Genomic DNA, 12,500 nt, shown 5'->3' on the forward strand with positions numbered 1-12,500 from the left:
ACGCTCTTATCCAGAGCGACTTACAAATTGGTGCATTCACCTTATGACATCCAGTGGAACAGTCACTTTACAATAGTGCATCTAAATCTTAAAAGGGGGGGGGGGGTGAGAAGGATTACTTATCCTATCCTAGGTATTCCTTAAAGAGGTGGGGTTTCAGGTGTCTCCGGAAGGTGGTGATTGACTCCGCTGTCCTGGCGTCGTGAGGGAGTTTGTTCCACCATTGGGGGGCCAGAGCAGCGAACAGTTTTGACTGGGCTGAGCGGGAACTGTACTTCCTCAGTGGTAGGGAGGCGAGCAGGCCAGAGGTGGATGAACGCAGTGCCCTTGTTTGGGTGTAGGGCCTGATCAGAGCCTGGAGGTACTGAGGTGCCGTTCCCTGCCGTTCCTGAATACTTTCCCGAATGCTGCTTCACAGCAGGATTCTAAAACGGATCCCTAACTTTTAGACAAACACATCACCTGAGAAAATGGCTCATGGTTACATAGAAAAACAACCACACTAAGGTTCTACAATGATGTACAAAGGGTGGACCATTTGATTTTCTTATTCATAACTGCTCGGTTTGTGATTCATGTTATTTAAACATATGTCTGTGGATTACAATTTTCACCACTGTCTACAGTGGTTGGGACTTCCTAGCAGGCGAGTAGGGCGAATGGTTGGGACTTCCTAGCAGGTATGTCTACCGTCCCTTCCTCCCTCCCGCTCACTCTCTCTACTCTCCCTGTCCTCTCGGCACACTCTTTTTAACATCCTGTGCTCACCGGGAAAATGCTTTGTGGCACTGGCAACGTCGTTCTCTAGCTTCCAAGAGTCGTATTTGAAAAAAGAATAACAGTGGTGAGAATTGAAGGCCTGGAAGAGAAGCCAAGCTCAACTATCGTGACGAATGATGACGCTCTTTGAAGAGTAATCGTGGTCTTCAGGAAGTAATTCAAGATATCAGCATATCTAAAGTTTAGTATATACAACAACAGGAAAAGTGGGCAAATGTGGTTTCTGGGTAAACCATTTAAATGACAAGGGAAGACAAGATACATTTTATGGTCCACAAGGACAAATTTGTATATGGACATCATAGCTGTACCATCACAAAAATACATGTTATACGCAAGACAAAATAGATTGAATGGACACAATTTTCTGCCCCTCATATGAACTGATGTGAAAGAACTTGTCAGGTGAAAGCAAAGTCCTGGAAGGCATCTTCCATATTGCTTTGGTCAATTTGCTGAACAGTGCAGATGGAGGGAACAAGCAGAGGAGGCTACTTTAGACTATCAAGATGCCAACTCGAATCTTAAAACGTCTTTTTCACCCCAGGAAGCCCTTTCCTGGTGTAACGACCAATAGATGGACATACTAGCTCACAATCATTCAACCCATTACCAATCAAGCTCAGCCACTGGCCAGTGTGTTTTAACTATTTTGTGCGGTCTCCTGTTACTTTACACGTGTGTGTGCACACACACACACACCTCAATAACCGTTGATCTCCTTTGTTTTCTTGGTGGAGAAAGAGATCTTTCTTCCCCCAGCCCGGGGAGAGGGGAAGGATGGGGGAGGGGAGGTGAGTGGGCAGGAAGGACAGGGGTCAGACAACACAATGGGAACAAGTCTGTGAGAGGAGTGGAGAAATAGGGGAATGAAGAGGGAGAACTTGTAGAGCAATTCTAGACAGTTGTTCTAGTACATGGAATGAAGTGCAAGGTGTTTCCCAGTGATGGCAAACTGTCTCATAATTATCTTAGGGGAACACACACACTCTAATCTGCAAAAATGATACATTATTAATGTGGTGTGTCTGAATAATGTGTTATTGGCATTACTTAATGTAAATAAAGGGAAATTGAGAGCAAAATAATTAATTATATCACTTTAGTAAATTATTTTAAAAAGGGTTAATGAACATCGTGGCCTCATCTAGTAAAATCCTCAATTACCTAAAATGTGTCATTGGTGTTATCATAATGGTAACAATTATTTAACGTCATTAAGCTGTACCCAAATACATTTAAATTAAATTAAATCTAGAAACATTAAGTAATGATTTTCCAAAATGCCATGTCCAAATGCCACCACATCTCAGGAATGACCCACACACATATCACTCCTGATTAATGAAACAAAAAACACACCATTTTCTTTCTTTATTGCTTTCTGGTAAATACTGTACATTTTGCTTTATGTCTTGTACACAGATACCTTATCCAGAGCTCTTAACATAGCACATCAACAAGGCTATAGCTCGCTAGCGCTGTCCCCAAATAATTAAACAACTTACAATCCCACTTTGCATCATATTTCTGTTTTTCCAAATGAAATGCTGCTCTTCAGGAGGCTGGGTACTGCAATTCAATTAGGTTGAGAGCAGAAATGAATTCAAGCCACTTCACTTAACAGAAAAACTGGATTTGAACGGGAACACTCGTCAATTATGCATAGCTGGAAGGGGTTCTCCTGGGTATTGACACAGCTGCATGTCCAGCTATTAAAACCCATTGGGCCCGTTTCCTAGACACAGATTAAGTCTAGTTCTGGACTAAAAAACGTTTTCTAAGGTTTTCAGCAAAACTGCTCCGTAATATAAAAGCATCAGTGGCTCATTTTGAGTGACAGTTAGAGGGGTGATGATGGTGGACGATGGGGACAGTATCTACTGGATGCTCTTTATGATGTCTGTCTCAGGTGTGTGTTGGTAGGAGTCAATCAGGAAACACACACACAGGCCTATTTGTTCTTGCTCAGTGTTCTCTGTTTCTCGCCGTGCTCCACTATCTTCTCCTCCACGTACAGACCTTTACGCCGCCGAACACCGTTCATGTATTTCAGAGCCTGATTGGCGGAATCAGCCTTCTCTCCAAAGTGGAGGTACTCCTCTTCTGTGGTAGGAACCCAGGACGGATCACTGGAGATCACCTTGAGACACACACACAGACAGACAGAGAGACAGAGAGAGAGCGATTTAGTTTCAAATACATGAAGACAGATTTAGTTTGAAGTACACCACTGAGCAGGATAATGCTTCATTAAATGGACTATATATACATGGATGGACTAGCTCCTTACCTGGCTCTCTCCCCCTCTAGCTCCCTACCTGGCTCTCTCCCCCTCTTGCTCCCTACCTGGCTCTCTCTCTACCTGGCTCTCTCTCTACCTGGCTCTCTCCCTACCTGGCTCTCTCCCTACCTGGCTCTCTCTCTACCTGGCTCTCTCCCTACCTGGCTCTCTCCCTACCTGGCTCTCTCTCTACCTGGCTCTCTCCCTACCTGGCTCTCTCCCTACCTGGCTCTCTCCCTACCTGGCTCTCTCCCTACCTGGCTCTCTCCCTACCTGGCTCTCTCCCTACCTGGCTCTCTCTCTACCTGGCTCTCTCCCTACCTGGCTCTCTCTCTACCTGGCTCTCTCTCTACCTGGCTCTCACTCTACCTGGCTCTCTCCCTACCTGGCTCTCTCCCTACCTGGCTCTCTCTCTACCTGGCTCTCTCCCTACCTGGCTCTCTCCCCCTCTAGCTCCCTACCTGGCTCTCTCCCTACCTTTCTCTCCCTCCTTCAGGCTCTGACAGTAGGGAGGTTATAGAGAACATGTGTTCTTCCAAAGCAGTCAGTCACAGAGACATCCAGATCAACACTATGTTCTAGATGAGAGAGACTGTGTGGACATCCAGATCAACACTGTGTTCTAGAGGAGAGACTGTGTGGACATCCAAATCAACACTGTGCTCTAGAGGAGAGACTGTGTGGACATCCAGATCAACACTGTGTTCTAGAGGAGAGACTGTGTGGACATCCAGATCAACACTGTGCTCTAGAGGAGAGACTGTGTGGACATCCAGATCAACACTGTGTTCTAGAGGAGAGGGACTGTGTGGACATCCAGATCAACACTGTGTTCTAGAGGAGAGACTGTGTGGACATCCAGATCAACACTGTGCTCTAGAGGAGAGACTGTGTGGACATCCAGATCAACACTGTGCTCTAGAGGAGAGACTGTGTGGATATCCAGATCAACACTGTGCTCTAGAGGAGAGACTGTGTGGACATCCAGATCAACACTGTGCTCTAGAGGAGAGACTGTGTGGACATCCAGATCAACACTGTGCTCTAGAGGAGAGACTGTGTGGACATCCAGATCAACACTGTGTTCTAGAGGAGAGAGACTGTGTGGACATCCAGATCAACACTGTGTTCTAGAGGAGAGAGACTGTGTGGACATCCAGATCAACACTGTGTCCTAGAGGAGAGAGACTGTGTGGACATCCAGATCAACACTGTGTTCTAGAGGGAGAGACTGTGTGGACATCCAGATCAACACTGTGCTCTAGAGGGAGAGACTGTGTGGACATCCAGATCAACACTGTGTTCTAGAGGAGAGAGACTGTGTGGACATCCAGATCAACACTGTGTTCTAGAGGAGAGAGACTGTGTGGACATCCAGATCAACACTGTGTTCTAGAGGAGAGAGACTGTGTGGACATCCAGATCAACACTGTGTTCTAGAGGAGAGAGACTGTGTGGACATCCAGATCAACACTGTGTTCTAGAGGAGAGAGACTGTGTGGACATCCAGATCAACACTGTGTTCTAGAGGAGAGACTGTGTGGACATCCAGATCAACACTGTGTTCTAGAGGGAGAGACTGTGTGGACATCCAGTGTTCTAGAGGAGAGAGGACATCCAGATCAACACTGTGTTCTAGAGGAGAGACTGTGTGGACATCCAGATCAACACTGTGTTCTAGAGGAGAGAGACTGTGTGGACATCCAGATCAACACCGTGTTCTAGAGGAGAGAGACTGTGTGGACATCCAGATCAACACTGTGTTCTAGAGGAGAGACTGTGTGGACATCCAGATCAACACTGTGTTCTAGAGGAGAGACTGTGTGGACATCCAGATCAACACTGTGTTCTAGAGGAGAGAGACTGTGTGGACATCCAGATCAACACTGTGTTCTAGAGGAGAGACTGTGTGGACATCCAGATCAACACTGTGTTCTAGAGGAGAGACTGTGTGGACATCCAGATCAACACTGTGTTCTAGAGGAGAGACTGTGTGGACATCCAGATCAACACTGTGTTCTAGAGGAGAGAGACTGTGTGGACATCCAGATCAACACTGTGTTCTAGAGGAGAGACTGTGTGGACATCCAGATCAACACTGTGCTCTAGAGGAGAGACTGTGTGGACATCCAGATCAACACTGTGTTCTAGAGGAGAGAGACTGTGTGGACATCCAGATCAACACTGTGTTCTAGAGGAGAGACTGTGTGGACATCCAGATCAACACTGTGCTCTAGAGGAGAGACTGTGTGGACATCCAGATCAACACTGTGCTCTAGAGGAGAGACTGTGTGGACATCCAGATCAACACTGTGTTCTAGAGGAGAGACTGTGTGGACATCCAGATCAACACTGTGTTCTAGAGGAGAGACTGTGTGGACATCCAGATCAACACTGTGCTCTAGAGGAGAGACTGTGTGGACATCCAGATCAACACTGTGTCCTAGAGGAGAGAGACTGTGTGGACATCCAGATCAACACTGTGTTCTAGAGGAGAGAGACTGTGTGGACATCCAGATCAACACTGTGTCCTAGAGGAGAGAGACTGTGTGGACATCCAGATCAACACCGTGTTCTAGAGGAGAGAGACTGTGTGGACATCCAGATCAACACTGTGTTCTAGAGGAGAGAGACTGTGTGGACATCCAGATCAACACTGTGTTCTAGAGGAGAGAGACTGTGTGGACATCCAGATCAACACCGTGTTCTAGAGGAGAGAGACTGTGTGGACATCCAGATCAACACTGTGTTCTAGAGGAGAGACTGTGTGGACATCCAGATCAACACTGTGTTCTAGAGGAGAGACTGTGTGGACATCCAGATCAACACTGTGTTCTAGAGGAGAGAGACTGTGTGGACATCCAGATCAACACTGTGTTCTAGAGGAGAGACTGTGTGGACATCCAGATCAACACTGTGTTCTAGAGGAGAGACTGTGTGGACATCCAGATCAACACTGTGTTCTAGAGGAGAGACTGTGTGGGCATCCAGATCAACACTGAGAGAGACTGTTCTCCAGACTGTGATCTAGAGAGACTGTGTGGACATCCAGATCAACACTGTGATCTAGAGGAGAGACTGTGTGGACATCCAGATCAACACTGTGTTCTAGAGGAGAGACTGTGTGGACATCCAGATCAACACTGTGTTCTAGAGGAGAGGGACTGTGTGGACATCCAGATCAACACTGTGTTCTAGAGGAGAGACTGTGTGGACATCCAGATCAACACTGTGCTCTAGAGGAGAGACTGTGTGGACATCCAGATCAACACTGTGCTCTAGAGGAGAGACTGTGTGGATATCCAGATCAACACTGTGCTCTAGAGGAGAGACTGTGTGGACATCCAGATCAACACTGTGCTCTAGAGGAGAGACTGTGTGGACATCCAGATCAACACTGTGCTCTAGAGGAGAGACTGTGTGGACATCCAGATCAACACTGTGTTCTAGAGGAGAGAGACTGTGTGGACATCCAGATCAACACTGTGTTCTAGAGGAGAGAGACTGTGTGGACATCCAGATCAACACTGTGTTCTAGAGGGAGAGACTGTGTGGACATCCAGATCAACACTGTGTTCTAGAGGAGAGACTGTGTGGACATCCAGATCAACACTGTGTTCTAGAGGAGAGAGACTGTGTGGACATCCAGATCAACACTGTGTTCTAGAGGAGAGACTGTGTGGACATCCAGATCAACACTGTGTTCTAGAGGAGAGAGACTGTGTGGACATCCAGATCAACACCGTGTTCTAGAGGAGAGAGACTGTGTGGACATCCAGATCAACACTGTGTTCTAGAGGAGAGAGACTGTGTGGACATCCAGATCAACACTGTGTTCTAGAGGAGAGAGACTGTGTGGACATCCACCGTGTTCTAGAGGATCAACACTGTCCAGATCAACACTGTGTCTCTAGAGGAGAGAGACTGTGTGGACATCCAGATCAACACTGTGTTCTAGAGGAGAGAGACTGTGTGGACATCCAGATCAACACCGTGTTCTAGAGGAGAGAGACTGTGTGGACATCCAGATCAACACTGTGTTCTAGAGGAGAGACTGTGTGGACATCCAGATCAACACTGTGTTCTAGAGGAGAGACTGTGTGGACATCCAGATCAACACTGTGTTCTAGAGGAGAGAGACTGTGTGGACATCCAGATCAACACTGTGTTCTAGAGGAGAGACTGTGTGGACATCCAGATCAACACTGTGTTCTAGAGGAGAGACTGTGTGGACATCCAGATCAACACTGTGATCTAGAGGAGAGACTGTGTGGGCATCCAGATCAACACTGTGTTCTAGAGGAGAGAGACTGTGTGGACATCCAGATCAACACTGTGTTCTAGAGGAGAGACTGTGTGGACATCCAGATCAACACTGTGTTCTAGAGGAGAGACTGTGTGGACATCCAGATCAACACTGTGTTCTAGAGGAGAGACTGTGTGGACATCCAGATCAACACTGTGTTCTAGAGGAGAGACTGTGTGGACATCCAGATCAACACTGTGCTCTATAGAGGAGAGACTGTGTGGACATCCAGATCAACACTGTGTTCTAGAGGAGAGACTGTGTGGACATCCAGATCAACACTGTGCTCTAGAGGAGAGACTGTGTGGACATCCAGATCAACACTGTGCTCTAGAGGAGAGACTGTGTGGACATCCAGATCAACACTGTGTTCTAGAGGAGAGAGACTGTGTGGACATCCAGATCAACACTGTGTTCTAGAGGAGAGAGACTGTGTGGACATCCAGATCAACACTGTGTCCTAGAGGAGAGAGACTGTGTGGACATCCAGATCAACACTGTGTTCTAGAGGAGAGAGACTGTGTGGACATCCAGATCAACACTGTGTCCTAGAGGAGAGAGACTGTGTGGACATCCAGATCAACACTGTGTTCTAGAGGAGAGAGACTGTGTGGACATCCAGATCAACACTGTGTTCTAGAGGAGAGAGACTGTGTGGACATCCAGATCAACACTGTGTTCTAGAGGAGAGAGACTGTGTGGACATCCAGATCAACACCGTGTTCTAGAGGAGAGAGACTGTGTGGACATCCAGATCAACACTGTGCTCTAGAGGAGAGACTGTGTGGGCATCCAGATCAACACTATGTTCTAGAGGAGAGAGACTGTGTGGACATCCAGATCAACACCTGTGTTCTAGAGGAGAGAGACTGTGTGGACATCCAGATCAACACTGTGTTCTAGAGGAGAGAGACTGTGTGGGACATCCAGATCAACACTGTGTTCTAGAGGAGTAAGACTGTGTGGACATCCAGATCAACACTGTGATTTCTAGAGGAGAGACTGTGTGGGCATCCAGATCAACACTATGTGTTCTAGATGAGAGAGACTGTGTGGACATCCAGATCAACACTGTGTTCTAGAGGAGAGACTGTGTGGACATCCAGATCAACACTGTGTTCTAGAGGAGAGACTGTGTGGACATCCAGATCAACACTGTGTTCTAGAGGAGAGACTGTGTGGACATCCAGATCAACACTGTGTTCTAGAGGAGAGACTGTGTGGACATCCAGATCAACACTGTGTTCTAGAGGAGAGACTGTGTGGACATCCAAATCAACACTGTGCTCTAGAGGAGAGACTGTGTGGACATCCAGATCAACACTATGTTCTAGATGAGAGAGACTGTGTGGACATCCAGATCAACACTGTGCTCTAGAGGAGAGACTGTGTGGACATCCAAATCAACACTGTGCTCTAGAGGAGAGACTGTGTGGACATCCAGATCAACACTGTGTTCTAGAGGAGAGGGACTGTGTGGACATCCAGATCAACACTGTGTTCTAGAGGAGAGACTGTGTGGACATCCAGATCAACACTGTGCTCTAGAGGAGAGACTGTGTGGACATCCAGATCAACACTGTGCTCTAGAGGAGAGACTGTGTGGATATCCAGTCTATGGATCAACACTGTGCTCTAGAGGAGAGACTGTGTGGACATCCAGATCAACACTGTGTTCTAGAGGAGAGAGACTGTGTGGACATCCAGATCAACACTGTGCACTAGAGGAGAGACTGTGTGGACATCCAGATCAACACTGTGTTCTAGAGGAGAGAGACTGTGTGGACATCCAGATCAACACTGTGTTCTAGAGGAGAGAGACTGTGTGGACATCCAGATCAACACTGTGTTCTAGAGGAGAGAGACTGTGTGGACATCCAGATCAACACTGTGCTCTAGAGGAGAGAGACTGTGTGGACATCCAGATCAACACTGTGTTCTAGAGGAGAGAGACTGTGTGGACATCCAGATCAACACTGTGTTCTAGAGAAGAGACTGTGTGGACATCCAGATCAACACCGTATTCTAGAGGAGAGAGACTGTGTGGACATCCAGATCAACACCGTGTTCTAGAGGAGAGAGACTGTGTGGACATCCAGATCAACACTGTATTCTAGAGGAGTAACTATCTATGTTGTCAGTCTATGGAGTAACTGTGTGAACATCCAGATCAACACTGTGTTCTAGAGAAGAGACTGTGTGGACATCCAGATCAACACTGTATTCTAGAGGAGAGAGACTGTGTGGACATCCAGATCAACACCGTGTTCTAGAGGAGAGAGACTGTGTGGACATCCAGATCAACACTGTGTTCTAGAGGAGAGAGACTGTGTGGACATCCAGATCAACACTGTGTTCTAGAGGAGAGACTGTGTGGACATCCAGATCAACACTGTGTTCTAGAGGAGAGACTGTGTGGACATCCAGATCAACACTGTGTTCTAGAGGAGAGACTGTGTGGACATCCAGATCAACACTGTGTTCTAGAGGAGAGACTGTGTGGACATCCAGATCAACACTGTGTTCTAGAGGAGAGACTGTGTGGACATCCAGATCAACACTGTGTTCTAGAGGAGAGACTGTGTGGACATCCAGATCAACACTGTGTTCTAGAGGAGAGACTGTGTGGACATCCAGATCAACACTGTGTTCTAGAGGAGAGACTGTGTGGACATCCAGATCAACATTGTGTTCTAGAGGAGAGACTGTGTGGACATCCAGATCAACACTGTGTTCTAGAGGAGAGACTGTGTGGACATCCAGATCAACACTGTGTTCTAGAGGAGAGACTGTGTGGACATCCAGATCAACATTGTGTTCTAGAGGAGAGACTGTGTGGACATCCAGATCAACACTGTGTTCTAGAGGAGAGACTGTGTGGACATCCAGATCAACATTGTGCTCTATAGAGGAGAGACTGTGTGGACATCCAGATCAACACTGTGTTCTAGAGGGGAGAGACTGTGTGGACATCCAGATCAACACTGTGTTCTAGAGGAGAGACTGTGTGGACATCCAGATCAACACCGTGTTCTAGAGGAGAGACTGTGTGGACATCCAGATCAACACTGTGTCCCTGTGTTCTAGAGGAGAGCAACTGTGTGTGTTTTGTTGAGGAGGGCCTGGCTATGTGCAACCTGCTGAGGAGATGAGGCAATGCCTTCTGCTGCTTCACAAACATACACCATGCCACAATTACTGTACCAGTGTGTACGCAGGCCCCTGCACCTGGCCGTTAGGGGCCCCGAGTGACAGACTCTGGTTGCAGGCAACAGATGGTAGAGGAGGAACAACACCAGACAGATTATGAGGTTGCTCACACACACACACACACACACACACACACACACACACACACACATGTTCTAACACACACACACACACACTACACGCACGCACGCACACACGCACACACGCACGCACACACACACACACACACACACACACACACACACACATGGAGTAACACACACGAGTAACATATATTTCGGCACAATTGGGTCCAGTAGGGCGAATGGGTGTGTGTTTCATTGTGTGTGTACGTGTGCAGGGTTAGAGTGGCGGGTGCTCAGCTCTAACTGTAACGGGGGGAATGTACCAACAGGGGGGCTGAAACACACGAACACACTAGTATGCACGAGTGCACACAAGCAAAGACACACACAGGTCTTTGATTTAATCTGCTCTCTGCGGCCCCTGTTGTGTGCATCCCTTCAGTTACTTATCTTTACAGGGGCTTTTGTCTCACTGCTGTGTGTGTGTTTGTGAGTGAATGAGTGAGTGAGTGAGTGAGAGAGAGAGAGAGAGAGAGCTTTTGTCATTGCGCTCCATGAAGCGTGTCAGTGGGCCTCACCTACATTAGCCTGAATGAATGAACACACACACACACACACACACACACACACACACACACACACACACACACACACACACACACACACACACACACACACACACACACACACACACACACCAGATGCTAGTCCCTGAACTACAACACAATGGGAGGAAAAGGTTATTGTCACTACCTCTTTCTCATGCTAATCTAATGTAAGTCCATAACATTACACACATAGCTAACACAACAATACAACACTCACAGAAGAGCTCTCTGCCACTAAACACTATTCATATGTTAAATAAATATGAAGTCCATAGCAAATCAATGATAAACTAAATGCTAACAGTAGCTTGCATCTCATTTAAATAGACTAGATGTATAGAAAGATTTAGATAGTATCAAGGTGGAGTCTACTAAAACCCCATTGTTATCGTCTATGGAGTAACTATCTATGTTCTAATGATTGTCTATGGAGTAACTATTTATGTTGTCAAGATTGTCTATGGAGTAACTATCTATGTTGTCATGACTGTCTATGGAGTAACTATCTATGTTGTCATGATTGTCTATGGAGTAACTATGTTGTCATGATTGTCTATGGAGTAACTATCTATGTTGTCATGATTGTCTATGGAGTAACCATCCATGTTGTCATGATTGTCTATGGAGTAACTATCTATGGTCTAATGATTGTCTATGGAGTAACTATCTATCTATGTTGTCATGATTATCTCTGGAGTAACTATCTATGGTCTAATGATTGTCTATGGAGTAACTATCTATGTTGTCATGATTATCTCTGGAGTAACTATCTATGTTGTCATGATTGTCTATGGAGTAACTATCTATCTATGTTGTCATCATGATTATCTCTGGAGTAACTATCTATGTTCTAATGATTGTCTATGGAGTAACTATCTATGTTCTAATGATTGTCTATGGAGTAACTATCTATGTTGTCATGATTGTCTATGGAGTAACTATCTATGGTCTAATGATTGTCTATGGAGTAACTATCTATGTTGTCATGATTGTCTATGGAGTAACTATCTATGTTGTCATGATTGTCTATGGAGTAACTATCTATGTTGTCATGATTGTCTATGGAGTAACTATCTATGTTGTCATGATTGTCTATGGAGTAACTATCTATGTTGTCATGATTGTCTATGGAGTAACTATCTATGTTGTCATGATTGTCTATGGAGTAACTATCTATGTTCTAATGATTGTCTATGGAGTAAATGATTGTCTATGGAGTAACTATCTATGGTCTAATGATTGTCTAT

The 12,500-nt window shown here is 46.1% G+C and overlaps 1 protein-coding gene across 5 annotated transcripts in view; it reads right to left on the reverse strand.

Moving 5' to 3' along the window:
• Positions 1-2,139: 2,139 nt before the first annotated feature.
• efl1 (elongation factor like GTPase 1) overlaps positions 2,140-12,500 on the reverse strand; it is a 109,286-nt gene continuing 98,925 nt past the window's right edge. For all 5 annotated transcript variants that reach the window (XM_052507794.1, XM_052507793.1, XM_052507795.1 and 2 more), the window contains exon 23: positions 2,140-2,923. In XM_052507794.1, coding sequence (XP_052363754.1) covers positions 2,735-2,923 — 189 coding nt within the window. In that variant the 3' untranslated portion in view covers positions 2,140-2,734. The remainder of the gene's footprint in view (positions 2,924-12,500) is intronic.

This window comes from Oncorhynchus keta, unplaced genomic scaffold, assembly GCF_023373465.1.
Source record: "Oncorhynchus keta strain PuntledgeMale-10-30-2019 unplaced genomic scaffold, Oket_V2 Un_contig_3157_pilon_pilon, whole genome shotgun sequence".
Lineage (NCBI taxonomy): Eukaryota > Metazoa > Chordata > Actinopteri > Salmoniformes > Salmonidae > Oncorhynchus > Oncorhynchus keta.